Here is a 26,276-nt window from a genome sequence, read left to right on the forward strand (position 1 = left end):
TTAATCTCTCTTTAGTAGTTTTCACCCACTTAAAAACAATGGCTGATTAAATGTTAACATTAATAGTTATGTGTCCCTTTATGATCACCATACACAGGTTTTGCATTATTTGTCCTTTATTTAATTTTTTTTGTTTTTGTTTTATTCAACCAGTTATTTATTACAAATCCAAAATAACACTGCCTTGGTTATTTCAGTCTTTAGAAAAGAAAACATGGAAAATACTGCTTTCAATATTCATATACACACCTGTAAAGATAAAGATGTTGTACTGGCATTTCCTTTCTTCAACAAACAAAAAGGTCTTTTATAAGTGTGTATTAATTAATGTGCAAGAATTAGGTCCATAACACTTTCAAATCAATTGGACAAATGTCTCTAAATTATTTCTCTGTGATCAGTGCTATAATTTTATCACCGGAACATGCAAGGACTTGGTTTACTGTTCCCCATCAATCCAGCATTCAATGGATCAAAACGCAGAATAAATATCTCTAATAAATATAAAGGACTTGCTTTGACATAGGGGGAGTTTTCACACCCACTCTAAAATGATATTCGTGTAAACCAGTTTTAAACAAGTTTAATCACATCAGCAGTTTTGTGTATTGCATGTCAAGTTGTGGGTCCAGAGATTTATTACAGTTTCTTGTCATGGCGTCATCCTCTTCTTCTTCTATTCTGCCTTTTCCCCCTCCGTGTCCATCTCCGTAAGAACACAGTAGCACACCTTCTGAATAAGAATACCTGAAGATGCTGAGGAAGAGGAAACGAAAATAGACATGTCAGACACCTATCAGCTTTAGGAGCAATGAACTGTAAACCTAAATGACTTTTAAGAGACTTGCCAATAATTTTCCTGAGCCACATAGGCCTACGTGTGGCAGGTAGATAGCAGCACAGGAAGTAGACAGGGACCCCCGATAAGGCAATGGCAATGCCGATTAATGAGTTGATAGTGTCGCTATATAAAGGCACCACCACAAGAAATACTGTGCAGAGGCAGAATATAATCGGGAAGAACAGGCTGAGCTGAAAGAAAAAGAAAAGGTAAGATAAAGGAGTGATAATTATTCAGTGGTTCTGCTTGAAAAAAAGAATTTCTTTTCGTAGTTCATCACACACAGCACAAGTCGTATTTATTTTATACTATGGAAGTCAATGGGAACCACCAACTGTTTGATTACCAACAATCTTCAAAATATCTGTAAGAGTAAATGATGACAATTTTCATTTTGGGGTGAACCATCCCTTTAATGCTACAATATAATTGGTAAATTTTGTACTGAATCACTTTTCACTGAAAACTTTTGTATTGAAATGCATGAACATTATGGAAATTAACATATAGTTATTCATAAATATTACATACCTTTAAGATCACACAGTACAAAAGGTACACGGTATGAAAAAAACCATTTACTTGTTTAATATTTTAGATTCTTACCAAACACCTTTTGACCAGACCTTCTCACGTAAAATTGCATATATTTTATGATTTATTAATACATTTATGGTATGTAATACATTAATATTTATGATATATAATAACAATGCATATAATACAACAGCGGGATGCCAGATATTTACATTTCACAACTGTGACTTTTTTACTCATTATTGCAATTTTCTAGGCTTTATCACAAAAGCAACTTTATATCTCACAATGTGAAAAAAAAAAAAATATATATATATATATATCTCACAATGTGACTTTAAATAACAGAGTGAGACTTTTATTTCCATCTTTTATTTTTTCCTAAGGCAGAAACGGGCTTCCATAAGAAACACTTGAGTGTTGCATTGGTTTGGCTGAAATAAAAAACAAAGCGTTGCTGGATTTAGCGTTCTCACTTACCTTTAGTGGTCTTGGTCTGTCTGGTTGTTTCCGTCGCAGGTACAGCTGTCCAAGGATCGACAGACCCACAAAGAACCAGTAGCTGAAGCTGTAGTAATTAATCAGTTTAAAGACATCTTCCACACACAGGTACACAAGAGCCATGGCACCCTGTCACAAAACAAGACATTAGTGAGATTAACATCTGAGAATAGCTACACTAGATTTAAAGACATTAATGATGACTTTAAAGACATGGAATACAGATAAATAGATAATTTTAAGAGGAAAAAACAAGATTGAAATAGAACATAAGTACATTTAATACAGCATGTTATGACAGTAATGGAGATGGGAACTGACATTGAAGAGTAGGGCAGGGATGGGGGTGAAGCGGGTGACGTGAATCATGCACAGGTAGTCTGGCAGGTGGCCCTCTCTAGAGCCCACGAAGAACAGCCTGAGTGGAGATATGCAAATGAGAAATGAGCAGAGAATGAAAATGGCCCCTGAGATGAAATAATGTGGTGATTCAGATGGCCACAATGACACGGATTAAACTACACACGTTAGATACTACTCACCTTGAAGCAGCCACTATTGAAGCGTTTAATCCCCCAAAGCAGGAGAAGGCTACAGCGACTGGTATTGTCCAATTAAAATACCCAAATACCTGGTCTGCAAATGTCTGTGAATTAAAACTTTTATTAGCCTTTAATTAGAGACTATTGTACCAATTTTCTCTTTTCTCTTTACACTACTGTACACTACTGTTCAAAAGTTTGAGTTTGATTATTATTAGTTTATTTTAAAGAATGAACATTTTATTCAGCAGGGAAGCATTAAATTGATCAAAAATTACAGTAAATGCATTTACAATAATATAACATAAATGATATTTTGAAATAAATGTTGTTATTCTTAACTTTTTGTTGACTTCAAAAACTAAAAATCTTACAAACCCCAAACAGTAGTTTATGTTGTTATGTTATTGCATTGTACTTTAAAAAAAAATTATTAAAGCAAAATTTTGAACGGCTTAAAGATGAATCTATATTGATGAACAATTTTGATGCCCACCACAGATGAATACTCACCACAGCCACGGCGTCACTGTCCAGGATGGCAGGAATGGGCAGGATTGTATAGTAAGCCAAATTGGTAAGAATGTAGATCACTGTGACAATGGGCATGGAGATGGCAATGGCCAGCGGGAGATTTCTGCAAAATATGATGACCACCAGAGAGCAACAGAATGCATTATCATCAGTGGTGTCAAAAGTACTGGCATTCATTACTCAAGTAGAAGTATAGATACTAGGGTTTAAAAAGACTTTTGTAGAAGTTGAAGTATCAACTCAAGCTTTTTACTCAAGTAAAAGTGTAAAAGTACTGGTTTAAAAAACTACTTAAAGTATAAAAGTAAAAGTAATGTAAGGGGAAAAAAATGCCATTAAGAACAAAAGCTTAGGCTGCACCACAGGGGCTTATTGTGTACTACCCCACCGCCTCAAAAAACATTTTTCTAAAGGCCATAGGCCATAATGACTATAATGTTCATGTTGAAAAATTTGGGATGCACTAGGCTTCCTGTTTCAGCCGCATATATAAAAATACAAAAATGGTGTGCACATCCCAAACATCCAATTAGGACACAGGTGCAAGACAACTAAATGATATAGACAAATAAAGAAGTGAAGTCTGAACACTGAAAACTACTGCTCCAGAGGAATTTAATTAAGCAACGTTTCGACCTTCAGGTCTTCCTCAGCCGCATATATGCCCATTTAAAATGAACGCACTTTAGTACAATGCAAATACATTAAAGGACTAGAGATATGATGACTAGTTGCCAATAAGTATTGTTATAGTGCAAAAAAGTCAAACTTCAGAGGCTTGTCATCAATAACTTTTAATGGAATGTTTATGTACATACATGATTAGCTGCAGGAATCTGCGAGGGCAATGGACAAGAACATTGGTGCAGGCTTAGTAACAATTACACTTGTATGGTGGTCTATTTACAGTAAACATTATAGTGCTGTCAAAATGAATGATTAATCCAAGTGATTGATCAAAAACTAAAACTGAAAAAGAAATCATAATCCTGATACTTTCTTGATTGATAGCTTCTTGTATTTGGTACATACGTCTGCTATGTCCAGTGTTCGGGGGGTAACGAGTTACAAAGTTGGTATAGCCTACTTATCACAACATTGTCAATCGCATCGTCAATCGAAAACGCTAATTTATTAAAACATCTCGCTACCGAACTACCTACAGTAGCTTAATTTGTGGAGGACGAAGAAAAAGCACTCATTTGGTAAATGAGCCAGTGAGAAATAATAACTTTTAAATAGGGTCCAGTGCCTTTTCAATACTTTTAAAATGGTACCGGCTCCTAAACGGTGCCTGAACCGATACTTTAAAAAAAAGAAACACAATAAAACTATGGATAACTTTAAAGAACATTACAAATATTTAAAATAAATCCATAGCTTGTTGTGCAAGTTTTGCTTCCCTTAATCTAAGGCTAATAAATGTATTTCACAATCTGGGTCATTATTTAATACAAAAGCACACATAATGTTTCTACTGTATCTCTGTCACTCACTCTGATATAAAAGTTAACATGAGTGCTGTCTGTCACTGTTTTAAATCAGTTCTGTGAATTACTGTATGGTCATTCTTTATAAAGTAGCAACAATGTAGTTTTTAAAATACAGTACTGTGCAAAAGTCTTATGGAAAAATTTGTATTTTCTCCCCAAAAAGGGTTTTAAGCCAGTTATTTATATCTTTTGCTGTAGTGTGTCAGTAGGAAATATCAGTTGGTCATTAATTTTAGTAATAATCTAGTGCGATTCTGAATGCACAAGCAGTCTGAAAACGGGAAAATTAATGTTTGGAAATGTAAACTGATATTTTATACTGACATACTACAGCAAAATATATAAATAACTGTCCGAACACCATTCTTTTAAGTGAAAATACTAAAGTGTCTAAGACTTTTGCACAGTAGTGTATGTATAAAGTACGTATGATTAAATTATATTACGTATGATTAAAGTATATTTTAGTAAGTGTAATTAAAGTATGTGTTCGTTCATATGTGTTAAGGGCTAGATTTTCGCTGGAGGAAACGGCTGTGGTGTGATGAGCGAAAACTTTACAGATGAGAAACCGACTGCTACCTCGTGACTTTTTGTAAACTGTATTTATGACAAAGAACTGCACAGATATGGATATTCTAACAATCTATCGATAAACACATACCTTGTGTCCTCTGTTTGTTTAAGTGCGCATGCGCTGCTCCGTTCGCGGTCTGCGCCTCTGCGGATTGAAGTGCGCGCTCAAAGACGGGAGGAGACCGGTCTGAAGCTGGTTTCATGTGAAATTTAAGCGGACTGACTCTGAGGCGATCGGATACCGGTTCCATACCCAACCCTACTTTTAAGAAATATATATTTTGATAAACGAACCCAAAACTGTCTATGTCCTGGCTGGACTGTGATGTGATTTGTGTCACGTGCAGGTGCAATGGATCGCGTACAGACCAATAGGGTGTCAGAATGGTATATGTTTATACTTCTCATCCAACCACAATCAAATTCACTCCATCCGGATGGCGCGATTTATCTGGATAGGTTTTTTTTTTTTTTTTTTTTTTTTATGATGACAAGCCGGAATGAAAACAAGCCGAAATGAAATAGCAGTAACGAAGCTATTTTTAAAATGTAAGGAGTAGAAAGTACAGATACTTGCCTGAAAATGTAAGGAGTAGAAGTAAAAAGTCTGCTGAAAAATAATCACTCAAGTAAAGTATAGATACCCCAAATTTCTACTTAAGTACAGTAACGAAGTATTTGTACTTCGTTACTTGACACCTCTGATTATCATGCATACAATACCTTGCCTGTAAACCTTTACAATTAAGTCTACAACTCGCAGACGGTGTTAATTTTGGCAGGCATTTTTGATTTAGTCTTAGTCTTAGTCTTGAGACGAAATTGCTTAATAGTCTTAGTCACATTTTAGTCTTTCATAGTTTTAGTCAACGAAAAAAAGTCATTGCATTTTTGTCAACTTTTAGTCATTACTTTTAGTCAATATTTGGTAGCTATTTTATATGTAGTTTTCAAATTAAAATAATCCTTAATTCTTCAGTCTTTAGACCAAATCAATTAAGCTTATGAGAATTTTTGGGTGAACTATCCCTTTAACAGAAGTGAAAATTTTTTTTTTTATATAAGATGCTGATTAGACAGCATGATTATTGCACAGGTGTGCCTTAGGCTGGCCCCAATTAAAAGGCCACTCTAAAATGTGCAGTTTCATCACACAGCACAATGCCACAGATGTTGCAAGTTAGAAGTGAACTCACCATGAACACACACCCTGGGCAGTTGGCAGCTATATATCCAGCACCCGGGGAGCAAGTGGGGGTTCAGTGCCTTGCTCAAGGGCCCTTCAGTCATGGGTACTGAGAGTGGAAGAGAGCACTGTTCATTCACTCCCCCCCTCCCACCTACAACTCCTGCCAGCAACGAGACTCGAACCAGTGACCTTCTGGTAACTAGTCCAGCTCTCTAACCATTAGGCCCCAAAGTGTTAAACCTTCCCGTATGCTCAATGGCAAAGGGTTGCCGTGAACCGGATTCGAACCGGGGTACTAACCACTATACGATCACGGCGTGCCACTGGCTTTGCCTCACTAATCACTTAGAAAGCATGATTATTTCACAGGTGTCCCTTAGGCTGGCCACAATCACTCTAAAATTTGCAGTTTTACTGTATTGGGGGGTCCGGGGGGGGGGGGTCCGGGGGGGGGGGGGGTTCCATGTTTTCAGCTTCCAGGAATTGTGTACAGATCCTTGTAACATGGGGCCATGCATTATCATGATGCAACATGAGGTGATGGTTATGGATGTATGGCACAACAATGGGTCTCAAGATCTCATCACGGTATCTCTGTGCATTCAAAATGTCATCAATAAAATGCACCTGTGTTCGCTGTCCATAACATACGCCTGCCCATATCATAACCCCACCACCACCATGGGCCACTGGATCCACAATGTTGACATCAGCAAACCACTCTCCCACACTACCATACAGTGAAAACTGGGATTCATCCGTGAAGAGAACACCTTTCCTAAGTGCCAGACACCATCAAATATGAGCCACTCAGGTTGATCACAATGACAAACTGCAGTCAGGTTGAGATGAACATGCAAATGAGCTTCCCCGAGACAGTTTCTGACGATTTGTGCAGAAATTCTTTGGTTATTCAAACCAATCGTTGCAGCAGCTGTCGGGGTGGCTGGTCTCAGATGATCTTGGAGGTGAAGACACTGGATGTGGAGGTCCTGGGCTGGTGTGGTTACACGTGGTCTGCGGTAGTGAGGCCGGTTGGATGTATTGCCAAATTCTCTGAAACACCTTTGGAGACGGCTTATGGTAGGCAAATGAACATTCAGTTCACAGGCAACAGCTCTTGTGGACATTCCTGCAGTCAGCATGCCAATTGCACGCTCCCTCAAAACTTGCAACATCTGTGGCATTGTGCTGTGTGATAAAACTGCACATTTTAGAGTGGCCTATTAATTGTGGCAATAATGTGCAATAATCATGCTGTCTAATCAGCATCTTGATATGCCACACCTGTGAGGTTGATGGATTATCTCAAAGGAGGAGTGCTCACTTACACAGATTTGGATAGATTTGTGAACAATATTTGATAGAAATAGTTTTTTTGTGTACACAGAAAAAGTCTTAGATCTTTGAGTTCAGCTCATGAAAAATGGGGGAAAACAAGTGTTGTTTATCATTTTGTTCAGTATAGATAGAAAAAAAAACTAAAATGAAAAAAACTATTAAGAATTATCAAAATCCATTAGATAAATCAATAACAATATCTGAAATATTAGAACATATAAAAAATCTTAAATTAAAGAAAGCATGTGGACAAGATCTCATTAGTAATGAAATGCTTAAACTCAGCAGTCCCAGCATGATTCAAACAATAGGCAAATTATTTAATCTGGTGTTCTGGTCCGGACACTTCCCTGAGATCTGGTCTGAGGGACTCATCACCCCCATATTTAAGAGCGGCGATCGATTCGACCCCAATAACTACCGCGGGATAAGTGTGGGCAGTGTGTTGGGAAAACTGTTCTGCAGTATCATTCACACACGCATCGTCTCACACATCTCAGCACACAACATCTTAAATAAAGCACAGATTGGCTTTTTACCAAAATATCGCACATCCGACCACATCTACTCTCTCCACACTCTAATCAGCAAGAACATCAACGACAAACAAAGGAAAATATTTGCATGTTTTGTAGACTTTAAAAAAGCATTTGATTCAATTTGGCATGATGGTCTACTGTACAAAATCCTACAAATTGGCATTGGCGGAAAAAACGTTTGACATTATTAAATCTCTGTACACCAACAGCAAAAGTGCGGTGAAGATGGGTAACCGCAGAACCGCGTTCTTCCAGCAGAGCCGTGGAGTGAGGCAGGGCTGCAGTCTGAGCCCAACTCTATTCAACATCTACATCAATGACCTGGCGTCAGCGCTGGAGAGCTCTACTGTGCCCGGCCTCACTCTACAGGGGTCAGAGGTCAGATGTCTGCTGTATGCGGATGACCTGGTCCTGCTGTCCCGCACACCTGAGGGCCTTCAGCAGAGCCTGTCCCTGCTGGAACAATACTGTCACGACTGGGCCCTGACCGTCAATCTGGACAAAACCAGAGTCATGGTGTTCCACCAGAAAGCCGGATCTCAGGGACACAAACACCAGTTCCTGTATAAAGGCCAGGTCCTGCAGCACAGCTCTAGCTACAGCTATCTGGGCATCGACATCAGCGCTTCGGGACGCTTCGGTCTGGCTGTGAAAACACTCGCTGAAAAGGCTCGGAGGGCTTTCTATGCTATAAAGTCACGATGTGGACACTTAAAATTACCCATTAAAACCTGGATAAAATTATATAATTCAATAATAAAACCAATTCTTTTATATGGATGTGAAATTTGGGGACCAGTACTAAATTTTAAAAATTGGGATAAAACATCAGTAGAAAAATTACAATTGGAAATTGGCAAAAATATTCTCGGGGTTCACAGAAACACGTCCACTGCGGCCTGCAGGGCTGAGCTGGGCCTGTACCCGCTGAACATGGAGATCCAGAAGAGATGTGTTCAGTTCTGGCATCACCTCCATCAGTCTGACCCAGAGTCAGTGCAATATAAAGCCTTCCTCGCCAATGAAAGCTCAGCAGAACCTCATCCTCTGAACTCACTCGCTCTTCAACTCGTCCATCAGAATATACTCCCCATCAACCCCAAACCTTTTATTAACCATATCCACAAACATCTAAAAGTCACTCATGATGAAGCACTAAAAGCACATTTTGCCCTCCAGAATAAACTGCAATGTTACTCGGCCCTCAATAGAACCACTAAGTTGGCCAATTATCTATTTATTAAACATTTTAAAGAAAGACAAATCCTCTCCAAATACAGATTAAGTGACCATGATCTAGAGATAGAGAGAGGAAGACATAGACAAACATGGACAGAGAGAGAGCAGAGGATCTGTAGACACTGTGACCTACAGCACATCGAGGATGAGGAACACTTTCTGCTCTTCTGCTCTAAATACACCAGTATAAGAGAAATCTTTCTGCCCAGATTTGAAATTTTAATTCCATCATTCTCTGAACTGAGCGACACTGAGAAAATGTTCTTCTTACTGGGAGAAGATGATAGTACAGCTGCACTAGCGGCTAAATATGTGTTAGCTATTCACAACGCCAGAGTCAGCTAATTCTCTAGAGAGACCGACTCTATTTATTCATTTAGTAGGATAAATTGTGTTTATTTATCTATTTATTTATATTTACTATGCTACATATGACATGATTTGTAAATATATGTTTTGTTTGTTTGTTTTATTATTTATATATAATATGTTGATGCTTTGGCAACATTGTGTTCCACAGTCATGCTAATAAAGCTCATTTGAATTGAATTGAATTGATAGATAGATAGATAGATAGATAGATAGATAGATAGATAGATAGATAGATAGATAGATAGATAGATAGATAGATAGATAGATAGATAGACTTGCTAAAATAAAAATATTAATTTCACTTATAGATAAATTACCTCTCAGGATTTTTGATCTCCTCTGTGACAAAGTTGAGCGTGTCCCATCCAGAGTAGGAGAAGAGAGCCGAATATAATGCCAGAGCCACATCACCTGAATCCCGAGATGAACCTAAGAACAGCCCTTCAAAATTCTGTGTGTAACCTAGACCACAAACACACATGTACCAGCATAATCAGACTATATTATATATACAGATACAAAGTTAAAACCATTATACAGGAGTAAAAAAGTTTCCTGTGATGTCTTTACCCTGGAATATCTTGACCAGGCCAGTGATGATGACAGCGATGAGGGCAATGACCTTTGCGTAGGTGAAGAAGTCCTGAACACGTGTTCCATACTTCACATAGGCACAGTTCACAAAGGTCAGCAAGCCTGCAGAACAAACACACGTGAAGATGAAAAAACTGTTTTTATATATATATATATATTTTGCAACTTGCATAGGCCCTGTTGTTTTTGTGCTCAAGGTGGATATGTACGAGGCTTTAAAAAGATAGTCAAAATGTCATACTTTAATCATTCTAATGTCATTTTAAACCTGTATGCATATATTTTTCTGCTGAAAATAACACATTTTGAAGAATGTTGATTCTCAGTTTTGATTCCCATTGACTTCCGTTGTATCCCCCCCAAGGAATCCAATGGGAACCAAAATGGTTTAGTAACCAACATTCATCAAAATATCTTCTGTGTGTTCCACAGAAGAAAGCAATTCATACACGCTTGGAACGACATGAGGGTGAGTAAATGATGACAGACTGTTAGTTTTTGGGTGGACTATCCCTTTAAGGATAAACATGGGTGTTCTTGTGAATTGGAGCCTGAGTCTAGTCACAACATCACTGCCATAACACGAAATGGATACGGTCTTCCCCTGTTTTCCAAGAGGATCAATGATCTTCAGAGGCCAGTTTGTTCTGACCGTGGAATGTCTTGATTTGTGTGAGAGGTTCAGACAAAGGGAGAGTGTGAGCGAGTGTTTGATCATGTGTATGTCTATTGTAAGGTAGTCTTCCTGGCTGGAGGAAACAGAGCTGCTGACTCTAGCAATCCTGCTGGTTGTTTTGCAAAGAGTGCAAACAGCTTAGGACAGCACTAAAGTTTGCGTGTGTGAGCGGGATATTATTATTTTTTCTGTTGTACAGAAAATCCAACTGTAAGCACCTGCTCTTTGATACTGCATTCCATGAACCATTTGGAACAAATTTATACTGCTTTGTATTGCAAATACCTTTTGATAGTGCATTCATACAGAAAATAAAACTGAAATTGAGAGTCTGACACTATAAATAACAGGGAAAAAACTATATAATTCATGGATGTTACAATTCTCTATCACACAAACCCTCCCTTCTGTCTCTTAAGCTTGGGTTACATAAAAAAAAAAAATGTTTTCTAGCCTTGCTCCAACTTCATGTTATCTCTTATAGCTGCTATCAATGTTGCCTCAAGTTCATAAATTGCTCGCACGCCCATTTCTAATCTACAGTCTCTCTGCTTAAGGAGAGCAGATAGCACACAGGCATATATGTGTCTCATTCCTGTATGGTTATGTCCTCTTTTATAATTAATAAAAAATATATATATATATATATATAACTAACATCATTCAGTTCCACTGTATAGAAACCATATAGAATGATGTGTTTCATGTGGTTAGCACGACATGAGTATGTATGTCAAAATGTTCATTTTTGAGGTGAACTATTTCTTTTTTGTGGAATATGGCCATGTTATATTTTATTTTATATTTTATTATATAGGCTTCTTAATTAAATGTAAATATTAAGCGTGCTTAATGGGATAGTTAACCCAAAATGAACATTCTTTCATCATTTACTTACTCCCATGTCATCCCAGATCCATTTCAGATATTCTTTCTGTCTGTGTAAGATAAATGGGAGAAAAGAGAGAGAGAGAGGGAAATTATTTTTTTTTTTTTAACAATGGAAGTCAATGGTCACCAAACTGTTTAGCTACCAACACTTTTGAAAGTAAGTCATAAAGGTTTGGAATGACATGAGAACAAGTAAATGATGACAGAATTTAAAATTTTTAGTTGAACTCTTTAAATAGGAAATAATATTAACACTGTAAATATTACTGTCCTTTAAAATACAGATAATCAGAAGAAAGTATACATTGTATTTGTGAGGAAAGTGTATCTCTGGCATAAGATTTTAGATGAGGCAGCTATTGTTCTCCTCTCATCATGCTTTTGGCTCTATTCCAAACTGAGCTGACATTAGCTATTAGTCATGAGGGCAAGAGTGTTAATCAGAAGGACTTTACCTTCCAGAAATAAGCAGCTTCTTGTTATTGCTTTTTATCTTACAGTGAAGTGTGCATGTGTGTGTTGCAATCAGATTAACTTACATTTGTGGGTATTGCTTACATACATTTTATGAATGACAGACTATTTCAGGTCATGGATTCACTACTAATGAGCTGATGACCTGATTCTGGTGTGTTTGATTAGAGGGGGTCAATGCAGGACCAGGGTTGAAAACCACCGATCTAGGTTGGTTTTCAGTCCTGAACCCACCGTTCTGCACATGTTGCGTGTCTTATGATTTAGATTATCAGCTCATTAGGTGAGAGCTCCATGAGTTCATCTGAGCCTGCCAGATAAAGAAGACATACAAAATGTGCAGTGAGGTGGGTCCCCAGCACCAGGATTGAAAACCATTTATCTAAATTACATGTGTGTAAAAATATTCAAATTTCAAAATTCTGAAGCATTTCAAGAACTTCCAGTTCAATTGTCATTTTTTATTTCAGTTTGCACTTTTTTGTGCAATTGTGCATGTCTGGGCTGAGCGAGACGAATCACGTGAATGCAACCCTCCACATCAGCAGCACTCAACTGATGCATTCTCATCTTGTTCCCTTTTCCAGGCTTTCATTTTTTCTCCCCTTACAAAAAAGGACTACAGTGATGGTACTACAGTAAAGTGATGGTATGATGATATTATAATACCATAGATCTACTTTACTTTGTTTGTGAGTGTCTTTTGAACTTCATATATTGCCCATCATTTTTAATGCTAATTCATGCGTTCTTGCTGTCTGTGGTAAATGTAGCTCTTCGTTCACATGTTTGTGTAATGTTTACCTGCTAACCACTTCCTGCTGTCAGATCTGTCACTGTTCACACACTCTTTCAAAGTGTTGCATTCGGTGAATGCAGAAATGCAACTAAACTTCAAGAGCTAATTTAAATCCCCAAATTTTAATTCTGCCATCATTTACAAACCCTTGTGTCATTTCAAACACTTTCTTTTTTTCCTGTAGAATGCAATAAGAGACATGTTGAGAATGTTCAAAGTTTTGGGGTCGGTGAGGTCTCTTATGCTCACCAAGGCCACATTTTTAAAACAATAAATTGTTTAAATTTAAAATAACTGTGTTCGATAATAATGTAATTTATTCCTGTGCATGCAAAAGCTGAATTTTCAGCAGCCCCCACTCACCCAGAAATAATAATAAATAAAAAAAATTAACAAAGTTAAAGTTGTGCTGCCTTATTTTTATTTTTTTTAATGAAACCATGACACATCTACTAAACATACTTTTATAAAAATATATTTTTTTTTAAAGTTCAGAAGAACACAATTTAATACATCCTTCCTTCTTACTGACCCAAAACTTTTGAGCGTATACTCTTCAAAATTTCTCCTGTGTTCCACGGAATGGTAGCTATATTATTATGGGTGAACTTTGCCTTTTAAGTTCCATTGCTCAAATTTTGTTCTTGATGACTTGAAGTATGCAAACCTTCACAGATAACCTACAAAAGCAACTCCCATTCATACACACACACACACATCCTAATGCATCAACTCACATATGCATGCTGCAGCCAGCAGGCGATTGGCCACGTAGGGTGGTATACATGTGGAGAAGATGGGCTGCACCATGTAGTTGGAGAAGGTGATGGCTATCACAGCCTGACTGGTGGGCTCGATTATCAGAAGAGAAGTCCATAGACGAATGAAAGCCAAAAAGCCTCCAAAAGCCTCCAGGATGTAGGCATAGCTGGCACCGGACTTGGTGATGGTGGTCCCAAGCTCGGCATAACAGAGCGCCCCGAACACAGAGAAGATCCCGCCAACTGTCCACACTACCAAAGACAACCCATAGGAGCCGCTATACATCAGTACGCCTTTGGGCGAGACGAAGATCCCAGAGCCAATCATGTTTCCCACGATGAGACACACACCATTGAGCAAAGATATTTCTTTTTTCAGTTTCATGGACTCCTGTGAGCCATTTGCCTTCAGGTTTATGTTGGACACCTCTGAGGACTGCTCCTCTGTGGGTGCAGGGCTGTAAGACGCCATTGTTTTTAAGGGCCGATAGGTTGGATGAAACAAAAAAAGACTGTCTAAACCAGTTCTACATTCAGGTACAAGAGTTTAAAGAAGGTCTGAAAAGTTCCCCGCTAATTCTTGAGATCTTCAGGAGACATCTGGGAGATATAGAAGAAGAGTGTTCAGTATACACACACATGCAGGCACATTTAATAATCTCCAAAGAAACAGGGCAATCATAAAGAGCTCACACTCTTGCTTTTCAAACGTACATAGCTATTACGGATCCATTAGACACCATGGCAAATGGCTTTTCAAAAGTGTGTAAACAGAGCTGCACAGAGAAAAAGGTCTACATGTAAGACTTGCTCAGCTTGTCATATTCCATACTGCGTGAGAACAGGATTGGTGTGTCTTAGCCAATGGCTAATGGCCATCCCTGACGTGGACATTAATCAACCTGATCTCTAGTCAACCAAGACAAAATATAGGGATTTTTAATAAGTCAAGTCCAATTCAGCTCTCTCATTTTATCTCTCACTCTCTCAGGCTTTTAACATGGTGCATCAGGATGCTGAGCTGATATATCACATGCTCCTTAAGGTTCAGTGGTCTCAAAAGAGCTATGCTCAAGAGCACAGGCTGGGAACATCTTCACATGACAGTATGAAAATTATGCACATACAGGCACATGTCTAGTTAATTGACAGCTTGTATATTTGAAGCTCAAAGTTGAGAGCCACTGATGCTGACTATGCCAAACTATACGCTGACAAAAGCCTAATATTGGCAAAGGTTAACTAATAAGATAACATAATGAAATCAGAATGGAAAGCGAATGGGGATTTTGCACTGGATCTAACATTATACATTAGGCCTGTAGGATTCTGGGTGACCTAATTGTTTAAATTCAAAAATTTAAAAATGTTGTTTAAAATTTTGTTTAAATCATACTTAGAATTTAAAATTGTTGCACACAGTTTTAGAGCTGTGGGCCCTTGGTATAATTCCCACCTTTCACACACTAACTCCAGCAGTCGTATAGATCTGATTAAAAGTCCTAGGTAATCGTCGGGAAGGTCTTATCACAAAAAAAGAAGGCTGCATTCAGGAAAGAGAAAAAGAGATAGAGAGGATGATTAAAGAACTGAGTTAGTGAGTGGACAGTAGGTAATTACTGCACGTGATAATTAAACAGCCACACCAATGCAAGATCTTTGGGGACCGGAGAGCAAGGTTCAGGACATGCTGATAAGTGCTCTGAAAAAAAAATGACTATAAAACGAAATTACTCAAGGTTACAGCCTAAGCCACCATAGCCTTGCTGTGAAGCAGAATATTAAGTGAAAATTATTTTCATCAGTGCACTAATTTGTTTAAACTAAAGGTTTATGTTTATAATAAATTAATTATAATTATGTACAAAGTCGATATAAAATATGTAAGCATGCAATATGCATTTTTCCAATGAGTTATGTGTAATTTAAAACATAATGAAATAATAATTCTGGCTTTAAATGACGGCAAACACGCAATAGCTGAGTGGAGTAGTTTTGTTTTACCTTTTCCTCCAGGTGCTGAACTGGCATCAGGATGCAGCTTGTACTGATGCTTTATCTGCCGTACATTTTCGTAGACACGCTCGAGTTCGATCTGCAGCTCATGTTTATTTCGCCGTGTGGGATCTCAGTCATACGGTCTCGGCTCGCGCTCGAGTTCCCTTCCGTTCAGTTTGTGCGCTCGAGACGTTTGAGGTAGATTGATGAACTTCTGCTCTCAGTGAGTCAAATACAGATTGCAAACACAGCGAGTAAGGGGAGGAGAAAAGGGACAGAGCACAACTCCCTAAACTACTGAACCATTATATTTATAGTATATATTATAGGCTATATACTAGAATATACTAGTACAATATAAATACATATGTGCATAAATTAACCGCATTAAGCTAATTGAGACTTGTTTTAGCACTTGCATATCATTGCTTTGTGGCTGATTTTGATTGCTTCCATTGTCCTAATTTGTAGGTCACTCTGGATAATAGTGTCTGCTAAAATGACTAAATGTTAATGTAGATATAGTATACATTTTGAATTAGTTTTTTTTTACTTTTAAATATTAAGTAATTTTATGTACTTTTGTCATATTATTTTTTTAAATAATTTATATATACATTTATATGAATTCAGTGTATTCAATAAACAACTGGACATCTCTGATAATATACTTACAAATAGTAATAAAAATATATCCTGAGAAATAATGTGAAAACTAGCCCCGAAGTCATCTTCATGAGTGAAAAAAGACTAATGAAGTAAGATATTACAGTTTATAGCTTTTGCTTTGGAGATGTTCGAAAGTAAAATCCCTTTCAAACAGTTTAGTATTGGCTTGCATTTCAGACAGCTTGCCTTATGAATGTTGTAATTCTACTCAAATATACAATATAGTATTCTGTAACTCTCTAAATGACTGGATTATTTACAGTACACACCTGTGTATGTGTCGCCACCGTGTGGTCAAAATAGGATGTTACACCACATCCATTTTTTCTGACTTGCAAAGGAAGCGCTTTCCAATGGCAGCTGTTTTACTACTACTTTAGTACTTCAGATGTTATCTTTTTTATTATTGCAATCAGATTTTTGTCTTCTAGTATTTATTTTTGGAACTTGTTTTTGACTAGATATTTACTAAACTCCCTTAAAAAAAAAGAGTCTGAATTAACATCGTAAAAGTAAACATAAATAAACTGTGGGGTTATTGGTTTATGAACCACCTGAAGTGCCGAGCCTAGATGGAAAAAAGCTTTACATCCACTGATTTCAAATTCACCTTTTAAAGATCTTTGACAACTCAGTGCAGAAACATTCATCATGTCTTGATGCTCTTTTGACCTCTTAAGATGCTACATTTTGGCATATTTTTTGGCATTGTCTCTTGAAGATTTCCTTATTTTTGATTGAGACATGTCTTCATCTCTTCCTGAATGCATGTCGACAAACTTCTACCACATGCCTTGTTTCTGGCTCATTGTTCGTCTCCCTCTCAACCTCAAAATTTCTCTCCTTGGTTACAGGTTGTCATGGTTTCAAGGGTCTGGCAGAGGCAGGATTAGGAGCCATTTTAGGGACAGCTGGCCGGGTCGGTCTCCACCTCCCCTTCATCCCGCGCAGAGACGCTCAGGGGGGATGAGGGGGGACATTGTGCGAGGATTAGAGCTTCCTGTGTGTCAGCCGCATTACACAGGGAAGGGGGGGGGGAGTGAAAGAGGCAAAGAATGAAAGAGAAAATGAAAGAGCGAGCATATGAAAGAGAGCATGACATAGAAAGCAAGAGGGTGTTTGAGGGGAGGGAGTGAAGTCTGTACAGCTGCACACTCAATTGCATTACACAAGTGTGTGTGTGTGTGTATGTGTGTGTGAACAAACACACACACACACACACACACACAACATACACACATACGGCCATCAACATGCACACCATCAAGCTGGGAAACTAAAACATTAAAGGAAGCACACTTTTTTTAAATGGGGGGGGGGCAATTGATAAAAAACAAAGTGCCTTATGGAACAAGAACAAAAAAGCCTCATTGGATGCTGAAAATAGCTTAACAGGTGGCAGTTTTGTGTTCAGTTCAATTACAATAATGCACATACATTAAAAAAAAGTCAAAACTCAAATCTTGAGACATTCATTTTGACTTTATTTCTCTTTTTGACAAGTTAGGACCAAATTACATCCATGGAAATTACAACACAAAACTTGATAGAGCTCAACAGGGCCAACAAAGTTGCTTCAACCTTCAAGATTACAAAAATATTGAAAGCTTAAATCTATAGCAATTGCTCCTCTGTACCATCATCAGAACTGATCTGATTTGCTGTTTTTCATAATCAAATAAAATTCCTTAATAATAACAAATCAGTGGAGCTTTTAAAATCAAGAAAGCTGAAGAACAGGCTTTGTGCAGAAAGTAAATCTGACCCTCTCAGCAATACAATCCCATCATTGTCAACATAAACCCCCCTTGTCAATAAGAGTTCAGCAGTCACAGATATAGTGCAGCTATTTAGAGAAATACCTACAAAGTACAGCAGCATGAAAGAAGATAAAAACAGGGTACATGAAACAAAATTGATATTTACATTCAGCTGCACATCAGTTGATCAGTTTTGGTATGATCCCTACAATCCTCTCTTATTTCACACAAGTCAGTCCCTTTTTTCCTAGAGTTTGCATGAAAATATATATATTTTAAATGTTTAACAACTATTTTTTATGTATATCCTGGAGTTCCAAATTGATTTCTGAAATTGCACTTAGACAGATAATTAATTTGCTCGTCATTTGTTATACACAAATACTCTTTTCAAGATCCAATTTCTGTGCATCCTGAAATTTGAAGTCGAAAGACTTACGAAGTCTTTATCAATATGATTTAACTGTCTTCATGAAAAGGCACTACTATTACATATGGACTGATTTACTGATATTCTACAATATCAAACAATTATAAACTACTGCTAACCACAAAGCTGAAAAAGGTTGTCATAGAAATCAGTAAACAAGGATAGTGCTAAAACCTAACTAATCACATTCTTTTAAGCAGTGTCTTCAGGTCTGTCATCTCTGTCAGTGGTAGACACCGGATGCGCAGTCAAGGACAATTTATCTGTACTTTCCTCTGACTTGTTTTTAGCATCTTCTCCTCTCAGTTTCCGATGGGTTGACTCCTCTGTACGCTCCACAGCTATTCCCTCAAAGGACTGTGAGGATGTGCTACTGGCCACCTGATTCATACTTCCGCTGTGGATTTTCATATGCCCCTGTTGAAACACACAAAAATTAGAAGTCATGTTTCTAATGTAAACACAATATCATGGGTAGTTAATGAATATTTCAAAGATATAAACATGTAAAGTAGTACATTAATCTATGTACCTTCAGTCCACTGCGGCTAGCATACTCTTTTCCACACTCTGTGCAGCTGTAAGGTTTCTCTGAGCGCTGTGGCTGTGGAGGGGCTACAAGAGTCTCTGATGATGTCCCTTCACTCTTTTCTCTATCTTTTCTTTGATCCTCTTCTGCAGACTCTTGTGCATCCTCAGCTTTCACCTTCTGCTCCACGGCTCTGTCTGGAATGTGCAAAGAATCATTTTCTATGGCTGGGTGAGAGTCACCATCACTGGGATCAAGAACACGGTCTATTCCATTCACATGAAGTGTTGTCTGCTTGCTACTTTGGTCCGATTTTGAATCAGTGGACAACCCTGTGCTGGAGGGTGGAGTGAGGGCAGGTGATAGACTTAGAGCTTCAGAGTTTAAATTAGGGTTTGGCCCGGTGATCACTGATTGATGTGAAGTTCCATTGAGCCATTTTTTATCAAATAAGGTGTCCTGGGAGTTGGTCCGGGTACAGAGAGATAATGGCGTTTCTTCATCCTCTTCTGCAGAGCCACTGACAATTGGAGATTTGCTGTGATGGACTGTGCCATAATGGTTTTCATCTGCTGGAACTGAATTGTCAGCTGGGCTATTTTCTCCTAACAGGTCCTCCTTCTCCAGGGTGACAGCTGGACTAGTCTCAGGTGTGTTGTCATAAGGATCTTGATCTGACTCCATGAGCTGATCTGCATCACCTGATGTCGCATCTTTTAGGCTAGCCTCAGACTCCAGTAAGCTGGCCGAGGAAGACATGCTCATATTTAGAGGAAAAGACTGAAGGTTTTTGGGTAAAGTAATTCCATCCATATGACCAGGGTCTTCTTCTGACTGCAGGTCCCCATTACCTTCTGGAGGCAACTGGCCCCCCAGATGCATCCGAATGTGATGCTGCAGTACCACGGCATTGGTAAACTTGCGTTGACAGAGCGGGCATGAATTCTGTCCACGTGCATTGGCTGGACGTGCTCTGTGTGTGGCTAGATGAGCCCTTAGACTTCCCTTTGTGGAGAAGGAGCGGCCACAGAGTTTGCAGGGGAATGGACGTTCACCCAAGTGAGTGGCCTGGTGGAGACGTAATGCCCTTGGGCAGCTAAGGACACGGAGGCACACCCCACACTGATTAGGAACCAAAGAGGAGGCAGTTGACCCTTGGAGCTCCTGGCTGGCTGGCTCACTGCTGGGACTCGGATTCAGCCCTAAGGCCGCCATCATCTCCCTCCTGTAAGCTGAGATAGCATTAGCACTTGAGGTGGTGGATATGTCATTAGTGTGAGCATGGCCTTCATTGGTGCTTTTAGGGAGGGGCATCTTCTCTAACTTTTGTGCCAGTCTTTGCAGCTTTGAGGTGTCAGAGGTGACAGAGGATGAGGAAGGAGAGGAGGATGTAGGAGAGGAGTTTTGAGGTTTGGGGTATGATGAGAAAGGGAAAGTAAGTGAGAGGTGAGGGGAAGGGAGGTGAGGAGGGCGAAGAAGGGCAAGGCTAGGATGGTGGGCAGAGGGACCTGATGGGAAGAGAATCTTCGGAAGGTGTGCCAGCTGGGAATATGGAGAACCAGGGTGTAAAGTAGAGTGTGGTGGTGTATTCTCATCAAACCTCTGCTGCTTTGCACCCTTGAATTGGCCAGTCATAGCAGAAGAGGTGATGGATGAAGATGATGACTGCACACTAGTGGAAACAGAGGCAGCAGCTGCAGCTGAGGCTCGGTTGAGCTGTAGCAAAGAGTGGGCAGTGGAAAGCAGGGCCAGATCAACACTGGGTGGTAACGGAAGGGAGGAGGGAGATGGATGAGATGACCCAGACAGGAAACCAAGAGCTAAACTATCTGGCACACCTACACTACCTTTAACCCCAAATGTCTCCTCATCCTCTGCTCGACGTTTTCTGCGCCTCTGTGATGGCCCTGAGCCAGATCCTGATTGGCTCTGCTCAGACAGAGCAGGTGGCAAGAGAGAGAGTGACAGCTCAGGATTTTGCTCACGGTGACGAAGGAAGTGGGCTTTGAGATTGCCGCGGGTAGTGAAACGACTAAGGCAGACTGGACATTGGTATGGACGCTCACCGGTGTGCGATCTCAGATGGATCTGTAGTGAGGAGTCACTGCTTAGAACCTTCCCACAGAACCTGCAGGTGTGCTGCTGGCGGCCTGAAGAGGAGCTTGAAGATCCATTTGATGTACTAACAGTGGAACTGAGAAATAGCTGGTCATGGGAGAGGCTGACCGTTGGCAAGGGAGGAGCTGGGAAATTCATACCATTGCCATGACTGATGGAGGTGTTGGGAGACTTTTCATTGAGGTAGCGAGGTGGAAGTCCTAGCGTTAGAGAGAGGGGGTGCACAGAGGCTGAAGAGGTGACTAAGGATGAGGAAGATGTTGAGGATGAAGTTGTGGAATAAGGAGTTCTGGTTCCATTTGTGAGAAATATGTTAGACTTGGTTGTAGGAGCTTGGGTAATTAAAGAGGCACCGGAGACAGTATTAGGTGGGGAGCTAGAGCCTGCATCACTCTGTTGACCCTCCACAGATCCCTGAGGTGCATCTTGGGCACTAACCATTCCACCTAGGCGCAGCACCTGCCTGCAGATTTCTTCTGTAATCTGCATTTGGTGAATCTGTCTTTGCTGCAGGACCCTAAGTTCCTCTAATAGTACAGCGAGGGTCGGAGGCACTTGGAGTTGCTCTGAAGGTGATGAAGGAGTTTGGTGGATGGGACTAGGACTTCCTTGATGTGGGGGAGCACCCATTGATGATGAAGAGGATAAAGATGAGGAAGAGGAGGTAGTGGTGGTGGCAGAAATACCCATTGGTGGGGACATCACAGTGGAGTGGGCCTGATGAGATGGAATATGAGTGGATTTCTGCTGGCTAGGGGGAGGAGAGTGGGTCTGAGAGGACAGGGAAGGATGTGGGAAGTCTGGAGAAAGAGATGAGTGTGCATTAGGCAGAGATGTAGAATATGAGGCAATGTGATTTGGCCAGTGGGGAGGAGATGAGCTTTCATTGGGGAGCGAGGGGGCATGAAGGCCACCAGGAGATGGTCTTGGGGCCAAAGGAGGCTGACAGTCCTGAAGGGATGTAGGAGAGGAAGAGGAAGATGACGAGGTAGCTTCAGAGGCAAGAGAGGTCGATGGAGATTTCATTGGTAGCTGGTCATCTGGGGAAACAAATAGGGTTAATAATTATATAGCATTGATTCATCAGACAATGAAAAGTATTTGAAAACATAATGTTGTAGCATTGTTTCATAATTTCATAATTCAATATATTAATAGTTTTAACAGAGTTCTATAAGAACGAGTTATGAGAAAGCCTTGCTATTAAGGCTAACTCCTGTGTAAACACATTCTTAATGATCTTTTACCCTTAAATCACAAACTTCATATACCATACTCACATCTTCTGTCCTCACTTTTGCCACTACTCACTAACCAGCTTGCAGCTATTGCAATGATTTTTAGAGGACAATAGATATCACCACAACAACCCATAACCCCTCTTAACCCAACCCTCTGTCCATCAACTACATCTTTCATCTCTCTATTCACCCTTCCCCCCTGACCCCATGCAGGGTCAGAGGTCAGGGCATAGAAAGGGTTTTGGGCAATGTCCTTGCGCTCTGATTGGCTAGATGACATAACTTCATGAGCTCTAAGGTCAAATTCTTTTAGAATCTTGAGCGCAGAAAAATAACTAGAAGAAGGGGGTTGGGAAAATAGTGGGTTGACTGACAGATTAACTATTTCCATTCTCTGGCATACTGATACCAAAAATGACTGTACACAGACCTGTCAAATCAGATCTGCTGAAAGGCACCAGAAACACTCAACCCTAAAAAATACCTTTAAAACTTCCTACCTGTTCTTGCCAATGGCTATAGGAATCGAATCACAAAGGTGTTGTATCTTTAAGATTCCTTAGCTACATTTGTCTTCCATCCATGCATGCATACATGCAATGGTGCATTCTTTCTCTTCTCTGTATTCTAACAGTGGAACCCCCAACTGAGCAGAGGTACAAAGTGAATAGAGGCAAGGGAGTGGGAAGGGGGGGGGGAACACGGTGGGAGCAGAAAAGAGGAGCACATGGAAACATGAGAGAGAGAATAAGGGAAAAGGCAGAGAATAGAGTGAGAAGAGATTAATCTTTACCCAAACACCCCCTACGTCCCTTCCCCCTTGCCTACACCTTATTCACACTGAATAGGAGACTCCTCTAAATGTATAAAAGACCCCCAGCAATCAAACTGACTATGCTGCAAGTCTCTTGGAGGATTGGCATTAGTGAAAAGCTAATATGTTATGGCCCCTGAGTGATTAACGTAAAATATAATGACCAGCCATACGGCTGAACAGCTTTAGACCAACTTGTCTTCAAGAACCTTTTTTCAATATAACACATATAGCAGTCATTTTAAGTGGGAAATGTCAGTAAACTACTTATTTTTAAAAAGTCAGGTCATGGCTGAAATGCGAGATGTGTGCTGCTGCTCTTAAACAATGACTCACTGAGGGCCAAACTCACAAGCGTATTTTAACCTGTATCATAATTCTTCAGGTGATAAAGAGTTCCTATTTTTAGCGATAAAGAAAAAAAGTATACAACATTATTATTTAGATAACAGGTGCTCTTGGTAAACTAAAACTAGTTATGCAAAAACATTTTAATTAACCAGTCGCATGTATAACAGTCGTTGTTTATATATATATATATAGCATCACTATCAATTGGTCCAAGCCAGGGTAACAAATAATTAACAAAGGATTGATTTTCTCACCTTGCGGCATCAAGCGCGTGCCACCGGGGTCCGCGTTAACGAGCTGCTGGGGCCGTTTCTGTTTCCGGCGTGACATGATTCACGAGCAGACGGGGAGAGTTACGGACATCAATCAACTTCGCAACCCAAATTATAAGATCGGTATTGAGTAACTGAGTATCGAACTCCTTTGTTCCTAATAATCCACCTTGCAGAACGCGTTAAGACAACATCGGCTTCTGTTGAAAGAGTTGATAAAAAAATAAACTTAAAATTTGTGTGGGCTGCTGAAGCTAACCATGGCGTCGTTCGCTGTTGCTGTGTGAACTGGCGAGTGCGTGTGGCTGTTTTTCCTCAACAAGTCCCTTCTTTCTCAAACTTGTCCACTCTGCGGACCCCCCTCTCCTCTCCTCTCCAAAGACACACACACACAAATACAATCTCTCCTTGTTCTGACATTTGCATTTCAATGGCGCGGAACACCGTCTCTTTTTCTTTCGTTCTCCCTCTTTTGCGTTTCTCTTAATGCTAATAGCAGCTCTCTAGTAATTTAGACAACTGAGTTATATACCAATATGAGTCAAAACGAAATTCCGTGCCTTTTTATATTTAAACATATGCTTGTAATGTATGCAAAAAAAAAAGTTTATACCCCTCAGGATTCTGACATCTGTCTGTTTAAACAACTTAATAACTACACTTCATTTACTGCGCCCAGTGAGATTTGAGAAGATTTTGAGAGCTTTTGTATTGGCAGGTCTATCAAGATTTATGTGAAATCTCAATGGGCTTCATTGCAAATCATCTGATTCACAGGAAGGTTAAAAAAATACTGTAAATGTTATCGGGTTACCTAGAAGGATGGACAAATATAAAGTAGCTTATAAAAGTAGCTTATATTGAAAGAGATAGTGGAAGATCGTCTTTGTAAAAAATGCACCAGATGTTAAAGTTTTGTTGAAAAAAAAAAAAAAAAAAATGCTATGAAAGCAAAAAATAACTTAACTTGAGGGAGGTGATGGGATGTGATAATACGTCAAGCAGCTTATAGACTAACTGCACGGGCTGCTGGAGTAAAGACCCCCTGCGGATCGCTCACTTTGTCGGTGCGTCCGAATATTCGGAGCTCTATTTAAAATGCATTGAATAGGAAGGGAATTTCCAACAAAGGCGACCTGGACACAGTTGAGTGGGCATCTCTTTCTCTCTCACCCCCAGGATCCATTGCCTCTCCGCACAATGCCCCCCTTTCACCCCCGCCTCTGTTCCCATACACCACGTGGAGGAGGGATGAAGTGAAAAGCCATTTTTAATTAGATGTATCAAAAACATGCAGCTGACCTGCACCGTGTCTCATTTAAGGCCAAGCTGTCCACTGACCATTAGGCAGTTTTTTTCTTATACTTGAGTATGTTTGTTCATGCAGATAAAAATACTTACAATAATATTAGGCTATACTGTATGCTTAAGGCAAACCAATAGTTCAAAAAGAAATAGAGACAGTTAGTATAGGCTACAGTAAAACCATTATTGCTCGCATGCATCTGTTGCATTGCTTCTGTTTTCTACTTGTTAATTTGTTGTTATATACAGTACTCATCACTGTTACCAGTTTGGAATGGTTTACTCTACATTTGTCTGATTTTGATTGGGGAAATATGCTTGGTTGGGTGGACAGAATGTAGGCTGATTTGTATTCTTTTGTATTTTTTCCTAAACATTAAAATTAAGAATTTGCATTGCTTGATTCCTACAACTAAAAATATCATCTTGTTCAAAATCAAATCAGACAGAACATTGAATGATTCGCGTTACTGCTCTTCAGAGGAGGTGCCATTTTGCAAATATATGTGTTTGCTTATAATTTTGGGTTAGTCAATCTAAACAATGCCAAAATAGGGATATATATAGGAAAAAATGAGGAAAAAAGTCAGAAAAAGGTCATTAGATCAGTGGTCAAGACTAATACCTTTCTCATGCCCGGTTGATGCACTTTACACTTTGGAGAAATGCTGTATTTGTAGTTTCTCTTCTGAGAATGCCTTTGATGTATTTTGGCTATAGAGATATGCTGGAGGAGACTAGTGTTTCAGGAAACAATCAGTGTGATCGCTTTCAGCATATTTAATGCATTTTGAACAATCATTGGACTAGAAAAATAAAAACTACAATACATTTTAGTTCAAAAGGTCTGGGTTAGTAAGATCAGTAATATGGATGCATTACATTGAAGT

At 39.4% G+C, this 26,276-nt stretch overlaps 2 protein-coding genes across 8 annotated transcripts; both read right to left on the reverse strand.

The window, feature by feature from the left end:
• Positions 1-98: 98 nt before the first annotated feature.
• LOC113052252 (Y+L amino acid transporter 2-like) lies at positions 99-16,178 on the reverse strand. Of its 6 annotated transcripts, none has more exons than XM_026216665.1 (12): positions 15,904-16,178; positions 15,546-15,616; positions 15,371-15,442; positions 13,876-14,499; positions 10,275-10,400; positions 10,022-10,166; positions 2,935-3,058; positions 2,422-2,525; positions 2,201-2,297; positions 1,859-2,008; positions 849-1,032; positions 99-756 (listed from the first exon to the last, which is right to left on the reverse strand). In XM_026216665.1, the coding sequence occupies exons 4-12, from the start codon at positions 14,369-14,371 to the stop codon at positions 677-679; spliced, it is 1,506 nt and encodes a 501-aa protein (XP_026072450.1). In that variant the 5' UTR covers positions 14,372-14,499; positions 15,371-15,442; positions 15,546-15,616; positions 15,904-16,178; the 3' UTR covers positions 99-676. The 6 variants fall into 6 exon arrangements, with proteins under 6 accessions (XP_026072450.1, XP_026072448.1, XP_026072449.1 ...); XM_026216663.1 differs by having other exon boundaries at positions 15,356-15,442; XM_026216664.1 differs by lacking the exon at positions 15,546-15,616.
• A 1,851-nt stretch (positions 16,179-18,029) lies between these two features.
• LOC113052251 (sal-like protein 1) lies at positions 18,030-24,464 on the reverse strand. Of its 2 annotated transcripts, none has more exons than XM_026216659.1 (3): positions 24,064-24,464; positions 19,289-22,443; positions 18,030-19,173 (listed from the first exon to the last, which is right to left on the reverse strand). In XM_026216659.1, the coding sequence occupies exons 1-3, from the start codon at positions 24,137-24,139 to the stop codon at positions 18,949-18,951; spliced, it is 3,456 nt and encodes a 1,151-aa protein (XP_026072444.1). In that variant the 5' UTR covers positions 24,140-24,464; the 3' UTR covers positions 18,030-18,948. The 2 variants fall into 2 exon arrangements, with proteins under 2 accessions (XP_026072444.1, XP_026072445.1); XM_026216660.1 differs by lacking the exon at positions 24,064-24,464 and adding an exon at positions 23,145-23,291.
• Positions 24,465-26,276: the final 1,812 nt, after the last annotated feature.

This window comes from Carassius auratus, chromosome 32 (genome assembly GCF_003368295.1).
Source record: "Carassius auratus strain Wakin chromosome 32, ASM336829v1, whole genome shotgun sequence".
Classification (NCBI taxonomy): Eukaryota; Metazoa; Chordata; class Actinopteri; order Cypriniformes; family Cyprinidae; genus Carassius; species Carassius auratus.